This window comes from Notolepis coatsorum (genome assembly GCF_963971535.1).
Source record: "Notolepis coatsorum genome assembly, chromosome: 14".
NCBI lineage: Eukaryota > Metazoa > Chordata > Actinopteri > Aulopiformes > Paralepididae > Notolepis > Notolepis coatsorum.
This window is the reverse complement of record NC_140178.1, coordinates 30,123,256-30,148,985: the sequence shown is the minus strand read 5'-3', so window position 1 is coordinate 30,148,985 and position 25,730 is coordinate 30,123,256. Positions and strand designations below refer to the sequence as shown.

Sequence of the window (25,730 nt, the reverse complement as noted above, 5' to 3'; positions counted from 1 at the left end):
GAGGTTGAATATCCAATTTAAATAAATATTGGCTCTATAAAAAAAATATATATATATTTTCAGTGACCTCCCTACCACGAGGAACACCTCACCATTTGACATTAGCTCCTTCCTCAGACACCTCCACTTCAAACTCCACCTTCTCCCCCACCACGGTGTGGACGTCGTCCAGCAGCTTGGTGATGGTGACCGGGGGCTCTGGGGAGGGAAGAAAAGTGGCTTCTGTCAAAACCTGGACTCAAAAACATCAAGGAGCTCTGACCTAGCAGCACCACGCAATGGAGAAACTAGACCACACTGGTACATTACAACACTGAAGTAGAGTCTAGTAGTACGTTGGCCAACACTATCACCTCAATAATACGTTTGTTAGAAAGGAAACAGGACACAGGTAATGAGGTAACAGAAAACTAGAAGAGAAGAACTACACTGTTCAAATGGCATTTGAGATCTCAAATCCCACCCCGGTTGTCTTGATCCTCCATTCACAACGGTTGCTTCGGGTCAATTGCTGTCTTTGGCTCCCATATGCACAGTTACCAGTATACCCCTCCCCCACTCCCATTTTTTCCTCTTCAGGAATATCTACAGACCTCTGAAACTGAGAGATGTGACCTGGGACAATGATGACTTCGATCACACTCAAAAGAAGAGTCAAACACTGGTGACTGAAGCGCCTTGATGCTGTGACATCACTGGACAAGCCTCAAAATAATCTGCAGATAACAGCACATATAGCCTACCCACTGTAAAACACTGATATAACACTCATTAGTATGATCACAAGAATGAGGAGGAATAACTAAACACACTGCAGTAGTATGGGATGGATGGTAATTGGCCGCCGTCAGCTACTACCCGCTCCAACCTCGGTAGACATCAACTCTGTGCACTCTGAGTCACGGCACCACTGTGACCGATGTGTACATTTTGATGCCGCGTTGGGTGGAAACACACCATAATCTGAAAGATCAGACCGTACCGCTATACTGCAAAAGACCAAGCTTTTGCCCCAGGGTACTTTGCCTTGAGTAAAGTGGTGTTTCTGCAAGATGCTGAGCTAGTTGGGAATAGCTGCCTTCTGCCTTGTAAAAAATACATCAACGTAAAACGTACTGATACACTTAGAAAAGGAACAGGGGAAGCATCTTAATATACTGTATATTACGCAAACATAATACACTCGTCCACACACTGTGGCTATACTCTGGGACAGGGTCTGTGGTCAAAGCTTACCCTCTCTTCTTTTTTTTTTTTATTGATCTTTTTCCCCCTCCATTTTCCTCCGATTTTCTCCCATCCCAATGTTAGTCGTATGCCAATTCCCAGTCCCTTCCTGGTCGCTGCGCACTTACCCCCCACAGTCAGATCATCTGGGAGAGTGGAGGCTACCACGTGCTTCCTCCGACACACGTCCAGCCAATCACCGCTTCTTTTCACCTGGCAGCGCGGATTCTCATCGAGAGGGCGTAGCGTGTGGGAGGACCACACTATCCCCCTCAAGTCCTATCCGCGCTTAGCAGGCGCCCCGACCGAACTGTAGGAGTCGCTGTTTACAACGACCCGGACCCACCCCGCCAGCTTCTCCCACCCTCTAATACAGCCAATTGTATTAGTGCAGACGGCCAGCCAAGCTGGTGACAACCCCGGAGCTGTGAGCTGGATTCGAACAGGCGAATCCAGCTCACAGCTCCGGGGTTGGTGACGAACGCAATCTCCGCTCGGCCACCTAACCGCCACTTACCCTCTCTTCTGGTCTCTGGTGAAGACAAACACAGGATAAGTAAAGTGAGCACACTGAGTTCAGTTCATCATCGCTGCTCCCAACTAAATTCAATGATAAAACCTCCTTCTCGCATAGAAGACATCCAGGATACAGAAACCGTAGAAAAAACAAGAAATAAATGATTTATGGCAATAAATCCCTTCACAGTTGCAAGTACATTGTATGCCACACTGCTAATACTGCTGTACTAGATAGGACTAATTAATAATGTACATCAAGATACATAATATATGGCCTACTGTTGTTATGATGTCCCTGTGCTGTGTTGTTCTCATTGTACCATTATTTTATATTCCCATTTCAAAATTCCTGTGTATATGAATTTCTTTTAAATATTTGATCCTCCATAGCTGGTGAATCAAACGTTTCCGGTTCTGTTCCCCCCATCCCGGCGCTATACAAATGTAAACAACTCGGACGTAAACAGTTCAAAACTCTTGCGCGTCGCGTACACAACGCGGTCGGGAAAAGGAGCGGGGAGACGAGTGGCACGGCACAGCGGGGGGGAAGGGGGGGGGGGGGTGTGTGACAGACACCAAAATAAACACATGACAAACACAGCCACACATGATGAAGAGGAGCTGAGCTGTCAGAACCTCACAAAGACAAAGTGACACCCGCCCCTCAGCAACACTCACTAACCCTCTCCCCCTCCCCCCCTCCTCCTGAAGGATCTTCTAAAGACATGTACCTTTGATGAAGACCTCCGTGAAGCTCTTCTCCTCCTCGCACACACACTCATAGGCCGCGTCATCCGACAGGTTGCACTTGTTGATGGTGAGTGTCCGCTTGTTGCCCACGCTCTCGAACACATACCTGGCACGCAGAACGAGGGGAGGGGGGAGGGAGGGGGTGAAACAGAGCTCTCAACCCGTCACGCCAAGTCATCCGCAGGAGTGGGTTAAATGTGGCAGCTTTGCATGAGTGACTCACAAACACTTACGGTGTGAGAGATGATAAGCCCACTCACCTACGGGGACATTCGTTACCTACTGTACTGTACATGGGTGTAGCGCACGTTCACAACCACATTCATACGCATATACGTACTGTATACACATGTAATAGCATGCTTGTTGCCATACCAACATAGTGATGACTATTAATAACATCAATACATAGACATATGGATCCACAGGAAACACTGTCCGCACAGCACGCACGCGCACACACACACACGCACGCACGCACGCACGCACAACCTTTGTTCCAAAACCTGGTAAAACCTCAAATATTCAAACATTTCAAATGTGAATTCTAAATCGGAGGGCAGTAAACCCTTCCATTAATTTCACAGTCTGCTTTCTAGTGTCCCAGATTAATGTAATCACACTAAAACTAACGTGCCTTGTCTTCCAAAAGGGAAGAGGGGAGTTATTTAACAAGGGCTGCTTTGCTCCCAAAAACTCCCCCTTTGCCTGTCTTTCCCCTCTGCATGTCTCTCCTCTTTGCTTGTCTCTCCCCTCTGCCTGTCTCTCCCCTCTGCCTGTCTCTCCCCTCTGCCTGTCTCTCCCCTCTGCATGTCTCTCCCCTCTGCTTTTCTCTCCCCTCTGCTTTTCTCTCCCCTCTGCTTGTATCTCCCTCTGCTTGTCTCTCCCCTCTGCCTGTCTCTCTCCTCTGCTTGTCTCTCCCCTCTGTTTGTCTCTCCCCTCTGCTTGTCTCTCCCCTCTGCTTGTCTCTCCCCTCTGCCTGTCTCTCCCCTCTGCTTGTATCTCCCTCTGTTTGTCTCTCCCCTCTGCTTGTATCTCGCTCTGTTTGTCTCTCCCCTCTGCTTGTATCTCCCTCTGTTTGTCTCTCCCTCTGTTTGTCTCTCCCCTCTGCTTGTCTCTCCCCTTTGCCTGTCTCTCCTATTTATCGGTCTCTCCCCTCTGCCTGTCTCTCCCCTCTGCCTGCCTCTCCCCTCTGCCTGTCTCTCCCCTCTGCCTGCCTCTCCCCTCTGCCTGTCTCTCCCCTCTGCCTGTCTCTCCCCTCTGCCTGTCTCTCCCCTCTGCCTGCCTCTCCCCTCTGCCTGTCTCTCCCCTCTGCCTGCCTCTCCCCTCTGCCTGTCTCTCCCCTCTGCCTGTCTCTCCCCTCTGTTTGTCTCTCCCCTATACCTGCCTCTCCCCTCTGCCTGTCTCTCCCCTCTGCCTGCCTCTCCCCTCTGCCTGTCTCTCCCCTCTGCCTGTCTCTCCCCTCTGCCTGTCTCTCCCCTATACCTGCCTCTCCCCTCTGCCTGTCTCTCCCCTCTGCCTGCCTCTCCCCTCTGCCTGTCTCTCCCCTCTGCCTGCCTCTCCCCTCTGCCTGTCTCTCCCCTCTGCCTGTCTCTCCCCTCTGCCTGTCTCTCCCCTCTGCCTGCCTCTCCCCTCTGCCTGTCTCTCCCCTCTGCCTGTCTCTCCCCTCTGCCTGTCTCCCTCCTATACCTGTCTCTCCCCTATACCTGTCTCTCCCCTATACCTGTCTCTCCCCTCTGCTTGTCTCTCCCCTCTGCTTGCCTCTCCCCTCTGCCTGTCTCTCCCCTCTGCCTGTCTCCCTCCTATACCTGTCTCTCCCCTATACCTGCCTCTCCCCTATACCTGCCTCTCCCCTCTGCCTGTCTCTCCCCTCTGCCTGTCTCTCCCCTCTGCCTGTCTCTCCCCTCTGCTTGTCTCTCCCCTCTGCTTGTCTCTCCCCTCTGCCTGTCTCTCCCCTCTGCTTGTCTCTCCCCTCTGCTTGTCTCTCCCCTCTGCCTGTCTCTCCCCTCTGCTTGTCTCTCCCCTCTGCTTGTCTCTCCCCTCTGCCTGTCTCTCCCCTCTGCTTGTCTCTCCCCTATACCTGTCTCTCCCCTATACCTGCCTCTCCCCTCTACCTGTCTCTCCCCTCTGCCTGTCTCTCCCCTCTGCCTGTCTCTCCCCTCTGCCTGTCTCTCCCCTCTGCCTGTCTCTCCCCTATACCTGCCTCTCCCCTCTGCTTGTCTCTCCCCTCTGCCTGTCTCTCCCCTCTGCCTGTCTCTCCCCTCTGCCTGTCTCTCCCCTCTGCCTGTCTCTCCCCTCTCGGCCCCAAAGAGGCTTGACTGCTGCACCTACACCCTTGATTCTCTGGCCGACCCTCGCGGACTGTAATTTCTCTCAATTCGAGCTTGAATCGGGTCAGGTTCGTATAAATAAAATGTTTTTTAAATGTAATACGAAACGCTGACTCCTAGTGGACATGTGCTCCTAGTGGCCACTGGACACTCACTATAACAACAGCACCAACGGTATAGCCTCGCTGTGACCTTCAACAACAAAAATAATCCATCCGACTCAATCAGCCTCAATCGAACTCGGGGTCGAAAACTACTGCTGTGGTTCAGGCTCGGTTCATGAAGGGTCGGCCCTGCTTCTTTTTGGGCCCGATCGAGGCTCTAGCTGGAGCAGAGCAGAGGCAGGGACAGCTCAGGTCTACAAACCAACCTGTGAGAGGAGCTTATCCACAATTTTGAATAAAAGGATGTCTATCATTTTATCCGTCTTGCTGCTCGTAATCAGAGCGCTGTCTCTCTCTCTCTCTCTCTCTCTCTCTCTATCTCTCTCTCTCTCTCTCTCTCTCTCTGGGGCGCAGACTCCCTCTGTAGACAATGCACAGCTTGCTTGTGATTATGAAAAGGCATGGGGCACGTTATAGTAGAGGATTCTGATTACATAAAAGTTCAAATTAATTTGAACAAATTACCACACACACACACACACACACACACACACACACACACACACACACACACACACACACACACACACACACACACACACACACACACACACACACACACACACACACACACACACACACACACACACACACACACACACACACACACACACACACACACACACACAACCCACTCAATAGAGAAAGTTGGCTCACTTAGCTGAGGGTTTGATTTCCTGTCCATTCTTAAGCCATTTGACCTGGGAGTTGGCATTAGTCAGATCGACACTGAGCGCAATCCTCTTGCCCTTTTCCACAGAGTAGGCCGAGTTCAGCTTCTTCAGGAAGGCTGACAGGGGAGGAGAGGCCGCCTGTTAGTGTGTCAACAGCAGGGATGGGAATGTCCTACAAAAATGGCATTAAAGCCGCACTATGTAGTTTCATTTCAACATTTCAACCTCTGGAAGAAAAAAAACGATGTCTGCTATATCTTAATGTAGTGTCCCAGGAGGAAAACGAGATCCCTGTAACACCGTATGAAGAATGATCGGCTTGGCTTTGGTGTCGTACCCTCCCATCAGCCGTGACACAAACAAGCATTTCCTAAGGTTAATGACGGTCAACGAGGCTTGTAACTGAGGGGTACAATTCCCTGACTGTATTACTAGATATGATACTTACTACCACTACCTTTGTACTTTATATTCGGCCACCCAGTACTCGGCATAAATATATTATGATAAACACTCTCACGTAGATGAAACGGATCCAACACAAATGTACGAAGTCGAAGTATGTATTTATTACTACACAGCAATGGTGTGTAGAGCAAGCACTTAATCACTTAATTACATTTATGAATTGAAATAGTATGCACTTTTATGGCAAAGAGTATTCGTTGGTATATCAATAGAGAATGTCCAATCTCTGATGGCGCAGGCGGTAAATATACGACCTGGAATAGTTAAGGAATAACAGCAATGATACTTTAATGATTATAAGACTGGATACACTAAGGGGGGTAATCCGGTCGCTTGTAAGACAACAGGAGTAGGAGGGGGGGGGGGGGTAGAGTCTGGCTGCCTCGTCCGGCCAAGGGTATCCTGGGTGAACCCACAGTTGTGCAGCTCGGTGCGCCAGCGATCCTTGGACCACAGATGAAAGCAGTTGGACTCTCTGTGGGCCGGCTTCCTCCGGTCCACGATGGAGAGACGTGAAGCGACCTCGTCTTGCAGAGCGTCTCCTCACCTTGCGTCCTCTCCAGGGGGGGGGGGGTTCCAACACACGGCAGTGTCGGGGGTCTTTATCCATGGAATAATCACTGTACACAAAGCATAATCCGTGCCTGGGAAGGCGGGCTGTCGTCGGTAGAATAATCCGGTATACAGGTCCACTCGCTCGTCGGCTCTGGGGCTCCTCGGATGCAGTCTCACATGGGGTCGACCATCCTGGATAAGCAGCCAGTTCTCTGCCCGAAACGATGGGGTACTGACTACGGTAGTATTCTCACCGCACGAAGCACTATATATTAACAGACTATTATTAGCTTAATAGACTACGTCCAACTCGACGATATAGTGCCAAATATGACTATTCAAATATTAATATACACGATGTCTCAATACCGATGGTAGGCCGAACTTGGCCTTACTCCCACACGTGGCGTCGCGGGGAGGCTTTACGTCTGTCACTCTATTGGAGGGTAAGAAACTGGACTGAAAAGGAAGTCCTACTTTAGTAGCGCAGTATATATACGCACTATGAACAAATAGTACCGTTAGTGGTGCGGTAGCCAGATTCCTACGCGGAACTAGGACTTGTTCGTACATGTTGAGCGGTACGTTTGAACTGGGTCTGGGGGGTATGGCAGCCTGGCACCAAGGTCTCGACCAATAGTAGAATGGAGACTATTATGGGATGTTCAGTAGGCTAGAATGGATATTCAATGCATATTGTACAAGGAATATACAAGGGATATCAAGGAATATTAGAGAATATACAAATACAATTAAATATATATATATAATAAATATATATATTCGGTTTAATCTGGCCCTTCACAACAGCCACCCCCTGATTGGTCCCAGACCTAATCAGTTAAGCAGAGACAGATTAATCGCGTTGTCTATTTACACATAAGGGTTTGCTGTAGGGGTCAGTCAACTTCACAAAGTCATATGGTTATAGGGTCATGGTCATCATCGATTGTGTCTGGGAGTCGGGGCAGTTCTATGAGCCTCGCCACGGGACGGGTGTAAGTGCGACCCTGGACAAGCACTTCAGCGGCTCGGACCTTGCCGTCGGCACCGGTGATCACTTTGCTTACGCGGCCGGCCGGCCACATAGCTCTGGGCAGTGATTGATCAATAATCATGACGACTGTTCCTTCTGTCAAATTGTCTCTCTCCGTTACCCACTTCTGGCGGGTCTGTAGAGACGGTAGGTAGTGCAGTAGGAAACTGCTCCAAAACTTGTCGGCTAATACTTGGCTGTACCTCCACATTCGTCGGCCGTTCGCTTCTTCAGGCCGGTACATTGTCTGGGGTAACGCGGGATCTAGCCGCCCCATCAGGAGTGTGTTGGGGGTAACTGGGTCGATATCCGCCACATCGCTGGAGACGTAGCCGAGGGGCTTAGAGTTCAATACTCCCTCAATCTCCGTGAGGACTGTCATTAGGACTTCTTCCGCCACAGTCTGGGCCCCAAGTACTGCGTACAGGGCTGTCCTTTGTTGTGCACTCTCTATGGTAGTGCAATCATCTATGTTGGGGTCTGCGGAGATAACAGTGCTCAATCCACAGAACACAGGCTTCTTATTCTCAGCCTCCTCCTGACTGGCTTCCCTCGGGATAGGCGTGGGCCACTCTCCTTCCGGGAGCTTTAGGAATGCTGGGCCGTCACTGTAGACATTGCGACGGGTGAGGTCATCTAGGGGCATTCCCCGGGTGATGACGTCAGCTGGGTTCTGTTTTGTATCAACGTAGCGCCACTCTGTTTCTCCGGTTAACTCTTCGGTTAAGTCTTGAATCTCGGTGACTCTGACTCCCACAAAGACTTTGTACTTGCATGAGTCCGATTTGATCCAGGCGAGTACTGTCGTGGAATCTGACCACAGGATTGTTCTAGACACCGGTATGGTGAGCTCACGTTGGATGAGCGTGGCTAGGTGCGCTCCGGCTAGGGCTGCGCAGAGCTCTAGGCGAGGGATAGATTGTTGCTTGCGTGGGGCTATTCTCGAGCGGGCGAGGACAAATGCTGTGTAGATCTCTCCCCCCTCTTCTTGGGCCCGCAAGTAGGCTACTGATCCGTATGCGACCTCTGAGGCGTCACTGAAGACGTGTAAGTCCATTTTACATGTCTCTGGCCTCACCGTGGGTGGGAAGTAGCTTCGGCGCATATTAACGCCTGGGAGTGAGTGGAGCTCCATCTCCCACTCTCTCCAGGTGGATGCAAGGTGTGCGGGAATGGGGTCGTCCCAGCCCTGGTCCTTGTCCCACAATGCTCGTACAATCATTTTTGCCCTGGTGGTGTACGGTAGAATACATCCTAGCGGGTCATATTGTCGGGCGAGTGTTGTGTACACACTCCGTCTGGTGGTCGGCGCCGCCGCCGGCCTTCCCTGCTCCGTAGTCAGGGGCTTGTGTCTGTAGTGAAGCGAATCTGTTTTGAATCGCCACACCAATCCCAGGGTCATCTCCTGGGCTTCTCCCGGGATTGTAGCCATCCAGGTCTCGCTGCTGGCTGCCTTGTCCTCGGAGGAGAGGCTGCGCAGTACTTGCGGATCGCTGCTGGCCCACTGCCTGAGATCAAAGCCGCCTTTGATCAATGAGGCGCGGAGTTTAATCAGGAGAGCCTCGGCTTCTTCCTGGGTTGAAAGGCTTTGTAGACAGTTGTCTACGTAGAAGCTGTTCTTTACGCTGTGTCGGACCTCTTCGTCCGCTGCTGGGTCCTCTGCTACATGTTTCTGTAGTGCAAATGTAGCACAGCAGGGGCTGCACGTCGTTCCGAAGGGGAGGACTTCCCATTGGTAGATGGCTGGGTGCTCATCTCCTGGCTTCTCTCTCCATAGGAACCGTAACAGGGGCTTGTCCTCCTCTACTAATCTCACCTGCAGGAACATTCCTTTAATGTCCCCGCTGATGGCCACCTTTTCCTGGCGGAAGCGGAGTAGAACGCCGAGTAGGGAGGGGCCGAGTGTGGGACCGGGCAGTAACTCTTTATTCAGATTTTGGGATCCGATCTGGTAGCTGCAGTTAAATACTATGCGGTCTTTACCGTTGTGATGGACCTTGTGGTGAGGCACGTACCACGATTCAGTGGTCTGGTCAGCCTCTTTAATGTCCATCTTTGTGACGTGTCCCGCTGTGATGAGCTTCTCAATCTCAGCGCGGTATACACTCTCTTGGGCGGGGTTCTTGGCTAAGCGCCGCTCCGTGTTCAGCAGGTACCGTTCTGTGGCGTCTGTCTTGGCGTGGAAAGTAGGCATTCCTTCTCGCCGCAGGAGTGGCGTGGCGTATCTCAACACGCCGTTGACCGGGACTCTCTTGGTCCCTGTCTCGAGGAGGTGAATGGCGTAAATGTCATCTTTAGAGCGAATGTCTTTCTTTCCGTTCTTAAAGGGCATTTGTTCCAAGGTCCATAGCCGCTCTACGTGTTGCAGGAGTGCGGTTTCTCCCTCTGTGACTCGGGAGTGGAGACATCTAGTGGCTGTACTTCGGTTGAGAGATTTGGCGAGCGGGCCTTGGAGAGTCCATCCCAAACGGGTCTCGACTGCTGCAGGACAGCCTCGGGGTCCGGTATGAACCCGGTCTATCGGGACAATGAGGTCTGCATGGTCGGAGCCTATCAACAGGGTCGGCATAGCATTGTCTATGAGCGGGATCGGTAACTTGCGCAGATGTGCATATTTCTCCATCAGCTTGGCGACGGGGTATGTGTACCGCGACAGTCCTATTTCTTGGCTGGTGAAAGCGTCTGTAATCTGGTACCGTCGCTCAGGCTGGCCGCTTGCTGCGATAGAGAATGAGACATTCTCGCCCTTTATCGTCTTCAAATCTCGTCTTATTGTCCGAATTGTCATTTGGGTTTCGCTTCCCCGCAGCCCTAGCTGGGCCGCAGCGGAGGCGAGCAGAAGGGTCTTCTCTGACCCGTCATCGAGGACGGCGTAAGTGTCCAGGACTTTATTCTGGTAGCTTAGTGTCACACGCACTACTTTTAGGAGTACTCGGGCTCCACTGCTGCTGGCGGGATCGATGTACATGACGCTCGCTTTGCTGCTGGATGGTGCGGGTGAAGGGCGCCGTCTGTTACTGTCGTGAAGTATGTCCAGATGGGCTCCATCGCACTTGGTGCACCTTTTCTTTAAGCGGCATTCGGCTGCCATGTGTGAGCGCGCACAGCGAAAACAGCGCTTGTTGGACTTTATCCATTGACTTGCTTCCTCCGCGTTCAGCTTGGGGAAGGAGTCACATTGCGCTAGCCAGTGTTCTTTCTCACAGTAGGGGCACACTATCTTCCACTTCTCCGTTCTGGAGGGGGTACTGTGGCTCCTGCTGCTCGGTACTGACTCCGATTGGTGCATCACAGTCACCGATCTTCTTCCATCATTTAGTCGTCTGGTTCCTTCTCTGGAGCCAGGGGTGCTCCGTCCGAATGTATCTAGCCGTAGGCTGCTGACTTCTCTCGCCAGGAAGTCTGCTAGATCGAGGAGGTTCGGTTCGGGGCCATTCGGGTCTCGGTGGTCTCTCTGCCGCCTAAAACGCTCCTGTCGAGCGGGCGGCAGCTTCTCCAAGATCCTTTCCACATTTGAGTTGGCGTAAAGTTCATGCCTCCCCTTCTCTCTCTGCGCTCCCAACATCCCTACCAGGGACTGCACTCTGATGGACAGGTCGTCCAGTGCTCGATTGTCTATTGCTGGGGGTAAGCGGTTGATGTGTCGGATCTCCTGGATCACGTAATCCCATATGCGCCCATACCTCTGGTCCAATGCTACCAGCGCTGCTGTGTATGGGGTGGTGGAAGTCGCGTAGGCGAGCGCTATATTATGTGCGCGGGGTACCTTTAAGTGCTTCAGTAGGATGGCGTATTTATGGCGTTCATCCAATACATCCACCAACATGGTCTCCAGACACATGCGGAGTTCTGTATACTGGGCCCGGTTCTCTTGGGTGAAGTCGGGTACCATAGGCGTGCCAATGTATGACGCTGACTGTGGATACATCGGCGAGCGTTGGGGGAGAGGCCTCCTAGGCGAGTCTCCTCCCGCTCCTTGGTATGGGCTGGTACCGGCAGTGTACCATGGCCCGCTTGTCCAGGTGCTGTTCCTCGGTGCGGGTCGTGCATCGTGCTCACCCGTGTATAGAGTCGGGGGTCTGTAGCGCAGCTCCGCGGGAGTATAGCCTGGGCTGTACCGGACCTCCTGGTCCGGTAGAGTACTGTGCTGTCGTCGGGCGTGGTTCTCCTCCTCTTCCTCTTCGTCTTCAGTTAGGTCATCCAGTGCTTGTAGTCTCTGGTTTAGCCTCTCCACAGGATATGCTGCTCCTTCCCGGTTGCTAGGTCTCGCTTGGACCGGTGGGGGGAGGTGGTCTGTGGGGGGTATAGACCTCGTCTGTTGGTCAAGTTCAGGGTTGTTTACTCGGCTAGGGGATGCCGCCCTGGAGGTGTGTCTAGACGAGTTCCTGGAGCCTCTGGCGGAGGGAGAGGGTGTTGTCCGTCTGATCAGCTGTTCTATTAGTTGCGCTTGCTGTCTGTCGCGCTCTGCGTCCCGTTGAGCACCGGCTCGTTCTCGGGCCACATTCTCTTCCATCTGAATGCGTCTTATTTCTAGACGTATCTGCTCGTGTTCGCTTCGCTGCTGGATCTGCAGTCGGTCGCGTTCAGCAGCGGCGTTCAGGCTGATGAGGAAGGCCTGCTGTAGGGTCCTCTCTGCCTCGCTGGGAGAAGGCGGTTGTATAGGGGAGCCTTCCCTCGGGGTACTCCTTGCGGAGCCTTGGAGCTCTATCTCCACGGTGCTCTCCCCGTCTTCTTCCGTGCCGAGTTCTCTCTCGGTAGCGTTGTATTCCTCCCGGGACTCATCGGGGACTACTTCTTCAGTACTGGCGGGGTGTGAAGTCATGTCTGGTTCCCACTGGTCCCCACCGTGAACTTGGTCAGTTACATTAGAACCCGTAGGGGCCTCTATGGTCGGGGTAGTCTGGGCGTTGGGGTTAGACATACTTTTACTTTCTAGTTTTACCGCGTTTACTGTTAGTAGAAGACTAGGTTGTTGACTGACAGCGTAAGCCTCTAAGTACTGAGGGAGCCGTCGTTCGCGCTGCGGGCGTTGGTTAGGAGGATCGTTTCGTGGAGTGTTCATCATAGGCCATTTCAATATTAATAACACTATATTAATATTACACTAATTACCATCCGGCTCGAAGGACCAATTGTAACTGAGGGGTACAATTCCCTGACTGTATTACTAGATATGATACTTACTACCACTACCTTTGTACTTTATATTCGGCCACCCAGTACTCGGCATAAATATATTATGATAAACACTCTCACGTAGATGAAACGGATCCAACACAAATGTACGAAGTCGAAGTATGTATTTATTACTACACAGCAATGGTGTGTAGAGCAAGCACTTAATCACTTAATTACATTTATGAATTGAAATAGTATGCACTTTTATGGCAAAGAGTATTCGTTGGTATATCAATAGAGAATGTCCAATCTCTGATGGCGCAGGCGGTAAATATACGACCTGGAATAGTTAAGGAATAACAGCAATGATACTTTAATGATTATAAGACTGGATACACTAAGGGGGGTAATCCGGTCGCTTGTAAGACAACAGGAGTAGGAGGGGGGGGGGGGTAGAGTCTGGCTGCCTCGTCCGGCCAAGGGTATCCTGGGTGAACCCACAGTTGTGCAGCTCGGTGCGCCAGCGATCCTTGGACCACAGATGAAAGCAGTTGGACTCTCTGTGGGCCGGCTTCCTCCGGTCCACGATGGAGAGACGTGAAGCGACCTCGTCTTGCAGAGCGTCTCCTCACCTTGCGTCCTCTCCAGGGGGGGGGGTTCCAACACACGGCAGTGTCGGGGGTCTTTATCCATGGAATAATCACTGTACACAAAGCATAATCCGTGCCTGGGAAGGCGGGCTGTCGTCGGTAGAATAATCCGGTATACAGGTCCACTCGCTCGTCGGCTCTGGGGCTCCTCGGATGCAGTCTCACATGGGGTCGACCATCCTGGATAAGCAGCCAGTTCTCTGCCCGAAACGATGGGGTACTGACTACGGTAGTATTCTCACCGCACGAAGCACTATATATTAACAGACTATTATTAGCTTAATAGACTACGTCCAACTCGACGATATAGTGCCAAATATGACTATTCAAATATTAATATACACGATGTCTCAATACCGATGGTAGGCCGAACTTGGCCTTACTCCCACACGTGGCGTCGCGGGGAGGCTTTACGTCTGTCACTCTATTGGAGGGTAAGAAACTGGACTGAAAAGGAAGTCCTACTTTAGTAGCGCAGTATATATACGCACTATGAACAAATAGTACCGTTAGTGGTGCGGTAGCCAGATTCCTACGCGGAACTAGGACTTGTTCGTACATGTTGAGCGGTACGTTTGAACTGGGTCTGGGGGGTATGGCAGCCTGGCACCAAGGTCTCGACCAATAGTAGAATGGAGACTATTATGGGATGTTCAGTAGGCTAGAATGGATATTCAATGCATATTGTACAAGGAATATACAAGGGATATCAAGGAATATTAGAGAATATACAAATACAATTAAATATATATATATAATAAATATATATATTCAGTTTAATCTGGCCCTTCACAACAAGGCTTGTAAAGGTAATTTGTGTTGAGAAACATGTTCCAAAAATAGCATGTGTCTAATTGTGATTTTCTTCTTCCAAAAATAACATAGCGGAGCTTTATTTATTTTTAAAAAAAATCGTGCAAATCAAACATGCTGTTCGGGAGGGACCTGGCGTCAACTTCATTTGATTATTAATCATGTCAAGCTCTGCCCTATTTTCTTGATCCTTGAGATACAGTAGGTCCTTTGACAGTCCTTAGCATGCATTGTTGAATAGTTGTACAGTTGTATAATAGTACACCCACACAGACACAAGGTAACAAGATGAAAAAGTCATTTCTCACGACATTAACCCTTTCACTGCCACACGACAGAAGGTTAGCCCTTTACTATCACACAACCGACGGCGATGCTCCATCATTAGCATCATTAGCTCCGCAAATGCGGAGCTAATGATGCTAATGATGGAGCATCGCCGTCGGTTGTGTGATAGTAAAGGGCTAACCTTCTGTATTGTCACAGTGAAAGGGTTAACCGGCTGCCGTGTGGCACTGAAAGGGTTAATGGATCATGCTGGGTGACGTACACCAGTCAACAATAGAAATACTAGTCGGTTGATCTAAGTTTAACTTTTCATCCAGAGCTGCCACAACAAGAGCACAATACATTTCCATGGCTCACATTACATTATACAATTAAAAACAATAAATCTACAATTCACATATTTTATATTGTATCCTTAGACTAGTCGCTTAGTCATTTCTAGATAATTTCAGATTAATTTGCAGCGACGTTTGTCGAAGTTCCTCTCCCTTGTCATAAACTCTGCTGTAACACAAAATCTGCAAGTGGCACAGCCAGAAGCAGTCTTACTGTATGCTAATGTATATATATATATCACCACCAGACAACCCTGTAATATAAATTCTCCCCTAAGGCCTGTAAATGTTTGCTATTTACAGCCTACTCTATCAAAGAGCTGGGTCCTGCCTGCAGCTACTCACAGCCTGCTTGTGCACACTGCGCTTGTATAGCTTTCAGCCTTTTCACAGTTGCCCCTCGGGCTGTGAGGATACATTCACTTGGATCGATACATCCATCCCAAAGGCAACAATCCAATGCAATCGATGCAATGTACATATCTTGATTCAGATCATTAATGTATTGTAAAACGAATTCGAGCTCATTCACAATGCTTATTTAGTTATTTTACTATGTTTCCAAGTTCAAAGAACAGTGCCTGGGGTTTCTCCATTCCAAGTGATCAGCGGGGCTTGTTTATAAAATTGCAACTCATTCGGGTTGTAGGTTTTTGTGACTCGATAAGACGTGTGACATCATTTGTGTTAGCTGGCTCACAGAATATCATATGATATCAATCATTGTGTTACAGAATCCAATCAAATCATATTGCATCACACCGTAGCAAAATCGGCGATATCACCAGATGTAGAATCGTTGCCTGAGGAATCTAAATGGTTTTGTGATAAAGCTTGAGTTTTCCACCCCTAGTAAACCCCACTCCCCCCCTCCTCCTCCTCCTCCTCCTCCTCCTCCTCCTCCTCCTCCTCCTCCTCCTCACCATCACTCTTCTTGGGCTCCACCTTCTTCTTCATCGCCTTCAGTCTCTTCAGCATTCCCCTGAGGTCTGTGATCCCGTACTCAAAGGCGATCTTCTCATAGTCGCAGGCCGGGGCGTCCTTCAAGATCTCCCACACATCCACCTCTTCTTTTGGCCCCTCTGTTTTTGTCTGTTTTCTGTGTGTCAGTGTGTCAGTGTGTGTGTGTGTGTGTGTGTGTGTGTGTGTGTGTGTGTGTGTGTGTGTGTGTGTGTGTGTGTGTGTGTGTGTGTGTGTGTGTGTGTGTGTGTGTGTGTGTGTGTGTGTGTGTGTGTGTGTGTGTGTGTGACAGAATGAGAGGAACCAGCAAAAGTGATACAGTAGAACAGTATACAGTAGTATACAGTAGTATCTATATATATATATAAGTACTTCAGACTTCAGCCAAGGCTCTATCTGTCTTACCTTTTCTTGAGCAAGGCACTGAAGTCTAAATCACCTGCATCCTCCCCTGCGTCGCCACTGGGGGGGGGGGGGGGGGGGGGGGGGGGTAAAGAGTGCAATTGGGAGATTAGTTTAATCTCCAATAAATGTCCTACCTAAACGACACGTCAAAAGAAAATACGGCCTGTCAGGTATGGAGATTATTTACAAAACTGGCAAGGCGCCACCAAAGAATGAGAAAGAGGAGCATTAACGGAAATTAGAATAATACATCCTATCATCTGTTTCCTTCCATGCTGAATAAATAGGCATATAAATAAGGAGCAGATATTACGAGAACACAAGTATAAAAGCGAAGGACAACATCGGCATGCACTCTATCATACGGTGGGGGTTATAAATACTCTATGCCTGTGGTGAAGGCTTACCCTTTTCTGGCTCTGTTTTTGATATGTAAAAAATTGGATGAGCGAGCGGAGGACACAGAGCACGGTGTTGGATGTATAAGCACACAAGTTACTGTAACGCCCCTGAAGACAGCGAGACAGACACACACAAGTTACCGTAACACCCCTGAGGACAGCGAGACAGACACACACAAGTTACCGTAACGCCCCTGAGGACAGCGAGACAGACACACACAAGTTACCGTAACACCCCTGAATAAAGTGAGACAAACAGACACACAAGTTACCGTAACGCCCCTGAATAAAGTGAGACAAACAGACACACAAGTTACCGTAACGCCCCTGAAGACAGCGAGACAAACAGACAAACAAGTTACTTTAACGCCCCTGAATACAGCGAGACAAACAGACACACAAGTTACTTTAACGCCCCTGAATACAGCGAGACAAACAGACACACAAGTTACTGTAACGCTCCTGAACACAGCGACACAAACATACACACAAGTTACCATAACGCCCCTGAACACAGCGACACAAACATACACACAGACAAGCAGCAAACCTGATGGATAATGTAAGCGATAATTGCATTGTTTACTATTTAATGGTAAATGGTGCATTTATATAATGCATTTATATATTGCATTTATATAACGATTTTATCCAAAGTGCTTCACAATTATTTGTTCCTCACATTCACCCATTCACTCACATTCACACACAGACGGCAGAGGCAACCATGTAAGGTGCCAACCTACTCATCGGGAGCAATTAGGGGTTAAGTGTCTTGCTCAAGGACTCCTTTACCTCCTGAGCCACTGTCACCCCTCATCATAATTTAATCATAAATAAACATACAGTACAGTACCGTATATTACAATAATGTGTAATACACAGTCATATGAGTATACAGGTATGAACATATACAAACACGTGCACTGCATGCAAATTGTGTGAATACACACCCTTGCACAATGCCTCTCTCACACTCACATTAAACCACACCCAATTTAAAAATGAATATGTGTAATTCCTATGGTCTAAGACACTCCGAACATATTAGTGAACATGAACGCTCTCCCAAATCCAAAAAACTGCTCCGCAGACAATGAATTGTTAGAGATGTTATAGACGGCACTGAGAGCACCCAGGGGGATGTTTGGAGTTCAAAGGTACATTTTCTGTTTCAAAACTGAGAACACAATAGAATAATATACGCTCAACTAAAACGTACATTCTGTGGTTCCACAAAATCAGCCTTCCATTCATTGTCTATGGAGCAGCTCCAGACTTTATATTTGATGACAGATTTGATCCTTACTGCTCTGGTTTCTGGCATTAGGGGAGAGTTGCTCATTGATCATAGATATTGATTGAACCTCCCTATAGGCCATGTAAGTAACATATTGGGGTCCTTAATATGGATAGTGTTTTCCTTTAAACCCACATATACCGCATGACACACACTACATGCACATGATTGCATCACTGATGCATGTAATCGACGGAAAATATACAGGTTCCATTTGAATCCCTTTCAACTGGTCAATCAGACAGTAAAGTGACACTGAAAAAAGTACACCCACACATACAGACAGACAGACGAACACACACACACATAGAAAGACAGACACACACACACACACACACACACACACACACACACACACACACACACACACACACACACACACACCATACAACCACAACATACGTGTTAAGACAACACAGCGTGTGTTATTGCAACACATGTTCTGGAATCCAGTGTTAGTGGGGGAGGTCACATGACTCCAGTGTTAGTGGGGGAGGTCACATGACTCCAGTGTTGGTGGGGGAGGTCACTTGACCCCAGTGTTGGTAGGGGAGGTCACGTGACTCCAGTGTTGGTAGGGGAGGTCACGTGACTCCAGTGTTGGTGGGGGAGGTCACTTGACCCCAGTGTTGGTAGGGGAGGTCACGTGACTCCAGTGTTGGTGGGGGAGGTCACGTGACTCCAGTGTTGGTGGGGGAGGTCACGTGACTCCAGTGTTGGTGGGGGAGGTCACATGACTCCAGTGTTGGTGGGGGAGGTCACGTGACCCTGAGGACAAAAGGAGGGAACCAGGATCCTGAGGTTCACACACAGGTGAGAAGGCCTCTGATGGGATCCTCCACATACTTACTTCTCACTCACCACTCACTGAGCACAGAGTAAATCGCTGTATACCTTCCTGTACATTTACATTTGACTATAGGTATACCTTCCTGTACATTTACATTTTACTATAGGTATACCTTCCTGTACATTTACATTTGACTATAGGTACAGTATACCTTCCTGGACATTTACATTTGAATTTATATTACTGTATATTTTCGGACTGTATATTTCATAATTTTAGAATGTATATACATATTTTCTGACTGTGTATTTTTATTTGTATTTTATTCTTATTCCTATTCTTATTTTTGACTTTTGACTAACTAAATGTTCATTGTGTTAGCGATCTGTGGTGCTGAATCTCCCTCGGGATCAATAAAGACCCCCCGCATTTCACTGTATGCCGTGACAAATAAAACTATTGTATCTTGTATCTAAAGTACTTCTATTCTATTCTATTCTATTCTATTCTATTCTATTACTTCTCAATAGACGATGGGAGATGGACCTCCAAAAACCACCACATTAAGAGGAGATTTTTAAACAGCTGTTTTTTAGCAACTACTTCCCCCCTCTCTCTCTCTCTCTCTCTCTCTCTCTCTCTCTCTCTCTCTCGCTCTCTCTCACTCTCTCTGTCTAATTTTCTCACTGATCTCAATATTGAGTAAACAACACACTGACATTCTGTCATTTCTTTTATTTATTTTATAAACACAACATGAGGCTGTCCTTTTTGCATGTTGTGTTTCTCATCTTACCCTTTTGCTTTTTGCCTTGCATTCTAATCAGGGAGGGAACAAAACAAGATGTGAGGAAGGAGTGATTAAAACTGTCAGCCGCGCTCTGCCACTCAGCCAAAGAGAGGCGCGTGGAAACAAAGAGAGAAGACTTGGGGGAAAAGCTTGCAAGACTCAAACACACAGTATATAGTACACATACATACATGTACATACAATAACATACATACATACATGCATACATGCATACATACATACTGTACATGCATACATGTACATACATACTGTAATGTACATGCATACATACATACATATATAGATACTGGACATATACATACTGTGATACAAACATATATACTGTACATACATACATGTATACATACTGTGCATACATACATACATACATACATACATACATACATACATACATACATACATACATACATACATACATACATACATACATACATACATACATACATACATACATATATGCTCCAATTCACACACATAGCCTACAGCAAATGCAGATGGAGAGTGTGAAAGAGAGAGTGAGACAGATGCAGACAGACAGACAGACAGACAGACAGACAGACAGACAGACAGACAGACAGACAGACAGACAGACAGACAGACAGACAGACAGACAGACAGACAGACAGACAGACAGACAGACAGACAGACAGACAGACAGACAGACAGACAGACAGACAGACAGACAGACAGACAGACAGAGAAGAAAAAAGTTAATAGAAAACAGAAAACGATCCCTCTGGAAACCCGTGAAAGACAAGAGACACACAGAGACGTTAAACCACGGGGGACTCTCAGGTGAAGTGAAAACATAGACGGCAGATGCAGCAAGATGTGCCAGACACGATATAGACAGATTGACTCTCATGAAGAAAGAAAAAAAAACGGGGGGAAAAACAGATATGAATGGGAGGATAGACAGACAGTCAGGCTGAGACACCGGTGGAGACTGACAGATGCCCAGAGGGCCAGAGATCCAGAGTGTAACATATGGGAGACGGTGTGGTGGGTGACGTGTAGGAATAGGAACCCTCTGACACTCACGATCGCTTAAATGCCTCCAGGATGTTGGCCTGCTGCTGCTCCTCCTGCACGGCTGAGAACCAGAGAACAGAAGGAGAGGACGGTGAGCGCGCCGCCCGGTTCATTCATTAGCCGGCAGGGATGACTGGCACGGGGATAATGGACTGGTGACCTCACTAAAACCACTAAACGATAGAATCTAATGTGCATCGCACTCGCCGAGTTACCGGCTGACAAAGCCGGTTACATGCTAAGTAGGGGATCCGGGGCCGAATGGAAGATGACAATAATGTGATTAAAGTATCCATCTCTGGGACCCTACCCTCCACGGTGATGTCGAAGGCGCAGCTGTCACACTTGTCCTTGGAGGTGACCTCGCAGCGGTAGCCACCTGCGTCGGCGTCCACCACTTTGACGAGGCTCATCTCCCACGTGTAGATCTGAGGGAAGAGGCGTGCACGCGTTCACATGGTGCACGATGTAGGCCTGTGAAGCCCTTTCACACGTTCAACTATGAGGATGGGCTACACACATGAGCTTAAATTAATCCTATATGGTTCTGTTGTGAGGAGGTAACTCATCGACGTGTTCTGTGTCTCGAGATCTCAGCCGCATCGGCGCCCCGCGAAATTCCTCCGGGTGACGTCACCGAGAGGAGAGCGGGACCTCTAGCGAACTGCAGACACTATTTCCTCAACCATGTCTTAAACTTTCCTAGAGTTGGACCTCTACTACAGTCTGCCAGTTACACGTCCTCCTCACAACAGAACGAGAGGATTAATGGTTGAAAATCTGCAAAGCGCCTCTTTAACTAGACACTGTACTGTACTTTCACACACTGTATGTGCCGTACACACACGTAATCCACACAGAAAGGACACAGCACAAAGACACTGAATGTAGCACTAAGTATAATAGTATAATATACGTATATATTCACACACACACACACACACACCTTGGTGTTCCTGTCATAGGTTTCCTTGAACTTTAGGTGCTTTCCGGCTTTGCTGCCCAAATCCAGCCATTTCCCCTTGAACCATTTGATGGCAGGCTTCCTCAGCAGGCTGGAAGAGTCCACTTTAGCCACGAAGGTGACGTCCTTCCCTGCCGTGGCCACAAGGAGGATGGGACTTGGTAATCAGGTCAAACTGAGCAGTCAGGGCGTATTGTATTGAAACCCCGGAAAAGGATATTCAGTGTATTCCTTGTTGGAAACAAATTCAAGATAATTGTGCACAATGGTTTTGTTATGAATGTGGCTAGATTCTATTAAAGCAGAGGATATCTTTGAACATGGAAAATTACAAAATTATATATCTATTTCCCTTTTTTTTTTTTATCTCTATTTTAGGTCAGAGTTAGGAGAAAAAAAATAGGGAAACAAGTCCAGGCACGCACTACAGGTTTTTCAAATGTATTGGCAGCCTGAAATCATGATGTTTTGGTGAACACACCTTCTTCAGAAAATGGCTTGCATTTCGAGTTAAGTGCAATGTCTCCGGTGAGGTTACGGTTTAGGTAAGGCTTAGGTTTATATAATGAATGGTGAAAATTATGACAAGTGCCATCCTCTTATGAGAATCTAGCCGCTACCATTTTGTTCCATGAACAGGAAGTTGTCCTGACCTTTCACAGCCACGGTGGTCGCTGGCCTCACCACAAACATTCCGGTTAGCTCAGCGGGCTGGGACGCCTCCCCCGGATCTGTGGAGGAAGTGGGTGTGGTCAGAGAGGTCAAAGTAGGTGGGGTCAAAGAGAACAAGAACTTGAAAAATCACAGAAAAGGACCACACACAAGACACGGAACATAGAACAACAACAACATAGAGACAAGTGAGCCAAGCAAACAACCATATCCACCCATTGTTTTACCATGTTCTGCCTGTCTATTTGGGAATTCTATGACCCTATAGTTTTGGTTTGACCGCCTTACCCACTGACGTCCACCTCTTTACACGTCATCCTGTGAGCTCGGAGAGGCCTGAACCTTGATATAAAAGGATAGAACAAACCAAAACTGAGCCACAGACTTTTTTCCCCCCCGAGGCAAAATCGTTACCAAATGTTTACCTAACGCCTTTGCTGTTGCAAAACGTGGTCCGTTGCATGGTCCACACAGTCCGTTGCAATCTGTCACAGGACAACAATGACAAATGACAGGAGACCGCGGGACCCTTGAAGAGGGCAGAGAAAGTAGCCGCCGCTTGGGTATATCTTAAGAAATAACATTAAGCCTCACTCTCTTGTCACCTTCTGTCAGCGTAAGCTGCTTGAAGCTCTTATCGGGTCTTTAAAAAAAATGAGCTACTTTCTTTCCCCTGTCCTTGTTTCTGTCGAAAAGCAGATTGATGTGACCCCCACCCCTTCAGGTGTTTGCTTGTCGAGTGGATATACTGTACAAAGACGGTATCCACTGCTCTTACCATCGGGAGGCAATTCTGTATCCGGAGGGGGACGAAGGGAAAGAGAGAGAGAGCGAGGGAACACGTCAGTCTCTACAGTATCACTGCTGTTGTTGTTAGAAGACACGCGTTAATTGGCCCTATGATAACTGCAGGTGAGGAACACTCGCATGGTAGGGCAACGTGCTCTCTCACACGCTCACGTCTAATTAACAAGTCCTCTCTTTTCCAAATTGAGGTGAAAAAAACAACAACAGAAAATTGTTTAATAGTTTACCATCTCCAGCAATCAAATTCATTTTCATTATTGTGAATTTTAGGGGTTGGGTATTTAGCTGACTGTATGTGTTGAAAATGGCTTATTGTGTTTTTTCTCCCACCATCTGAATCAGACATGAGCTCAAAGGAAGAAGAGAGTTCATAGGAAAACAGCAGATAAAGATACGGGCACATTGGTCCACAAATCAAGTTGAGTACGTCGGTTGGTGCCCCGCCCCGGGTAGACATCCATTGGTCGAAAGGCGTTGTAGAGAAAATGGAACCATGCACCTCCATAAATACACAGAGCCACAGCAATGGTGCCTTCTCTCTTTCTTTCACTTTCTTTCTCTCTCTCTCTCGCTCTCTCTCACTCTCTCTCTCTTGGCTTTTATGGGTTCAAGTTAATTTGATCTTTTAATCAAAAGTGCCCCTGAGGACAGATCCAAGTTCAGCTGTTTCAAATGATTTAAAGTGTTTCAGTTAGAATGTTAAATGGGCAAAACTGATCCTGGAATGGCACCCCAGGGGACATTTTTGAATGTTTACACTTGTACAGTCTCCCATTGGAAACTCGCTGTGGCTTGTGGGTGAGAGTTGCTATAAGTGAAGCCGACTTCAGATACTGATCTCGCTTCCAGGGATGGAACTTGAAAGCTTCTGGACACTAGCCCAGTGAGTATAATTGACCGCTATCTCTATCTCTATACTTTATCCATTAGCCCCTATTCAAATTCTTGCCAGTGGTGTGGAGTCTATCTAAAGTCTGCTAATGTTTCCACCCCTGCCAGGGTCAGTTTTGTGTTGTCCTTAAAGGGGATCAGCTGATCCCCCGAGCAGTACTCAGGACAACTTCACCCTGGGCCTCGAGTGAATCATGGATCCACTTCCAATGGAATCAGAAGCAAAGCTTAAGGCTGTGATCACATTGGACGCCTTTTTTCGTTTGTTTTCAATGGTTTTGTCGCAACAGGTGCGCGTGGTATCACTCGTTGCCCCCTGTGTGTCCTGTGCACTTTCCATTCTCTATGTGCTCCGCCACACCTCACGTTTGAGCGCAAGAAAAAGGCGTCTAATCTGATCACAGCCTAAAGTCACACAGTAACCAAACTCTCATGAGCAACACAACACAACATGGTATACTATACAATGTCTCGCGTATCACATATACCATCTTGCACGTGACAACTCATAGGAAATAAATAGTACTTTTATCAGACTGAAAACAGCAGTGGCACTGGTCTAGAAAACAGCAAGATCGTTCATCAAAATATCCTTCAATAAACCATGTCTTAGTATGTACACACACTTACACACAGGTCACGATATATACCCAGGATAAATACAGACAGTATATATCATTTGGTCATTTGCTATTTACAATTCCTCATCCATCAATTCTTGTTAATTACGAGTCCAGTTCACGTTCATGTTTAATATAATTTCTTCACTTGGTTGCTTTGGCGATACCAATCTTAAAGGGGACATATTGTGAAAATCATCTTTTCCTGTTTTTTTGCATCGTTTTTACAGAACAGGGGTCTGGTCCCAACACTTCGCTTGTAAATCTCTTTTCTACTTAAAGTTTAACCTAAACATTTGACAACGGTACATTTGATATGGTGTTGCCGGATCTTGAGTCATGTTTGATCTGCAGTATCTATAGTTTTACAGTTTGAATTTCATTCAACAGTACAGGCTGATTCACCACTGCTAGATGCACAATAATTATCCTATGTGTATGATAAAAGCGGCTCACAGGAATAATAGAGGCTTCTAGAATGCATAATCTGAGTGTTTCTTTCATCAAAAAAATTCAAAGACATGTTTAGGGGACCTCAAAGACCTACATTTGAATATTTGAAGGAATAAAATATGTCCCCTTTAAGATAACATTGTATCTGATGATCTTATCAGGCAATAGTCAGTTTTTCTATAAGATCACTCTATATTAAAGAGGCACACACACAATTACATTGGAATAAATCCAATTTAACATTGGAATAAGCATGTAATTTAACCCAGAGCAATCCTAGGGTTCTGTGAGGTACTGTCTCCATGTGTCAGTCCACTGTGACAGGCGTCAGGATGGTGCACAGACATTTACTGAAGGGCGAGCAGGGGCTCAAGGACAGAGACGGCACGCGAGGAGGGCCCCCGTGGTTAAAGGATAGCACTGGTGTAATTAAAATGTCTCTTATTGCCCACATCAGCTCTGAAAAGTCGAAACCATCCAACACGTTTCCCAACACTCACCGGCTACAACCGTCGATTCTCTGGCAGATTTTTGCCTTATATCCAGAGGGAGTCATTGGATCCCACTGTTTCATAAATGCTGTATATACTACAAAGCCGCTCACACAGACATAATGCTGCCTTGACGAGCATAATCCATCGCAAGGCCATTTATCATTACCCACCTTAAGATTACACCAGCGTTATCCTTCAAGAAG

The 25,730-nt window shown here is 47.8% G+C and overlaps 1 protein-coding gene across 1 annotated transcript in view; it reads right to left on the bottom strand.

Moving 5' to 3' along the window:
- The window catches only part of mybpc2a (myosin binding protein Ca), a 105,197-nt gene that overhangs the window by 44,181 nt on the left and 35,286 nt on the right, over positions 1–25,730 (bottom strand). Inside the window, 9 exon segments of the mRNA XM_084328802.1 lie at positions 93–198; positions 2,478–2,602; positions 5,648–5,780; positions 15,851–16,026; positions 16,293–16,349; positions 20,636–20,687; positions 20,937–21,054; positions 21,573–21,721; positions 22,244–22,321. Coding sequence (XP_084184928.1) covers positions 93–198; positions 2,478–2,602; positions 5,648–5,780; positions 15,851–16,026; positions 16,293–16,349; positions 20,636–20,687; positions 20,937–21,054; positions 21,573–21,721; positions 22,244–22,321 — 994 coding nt within the window.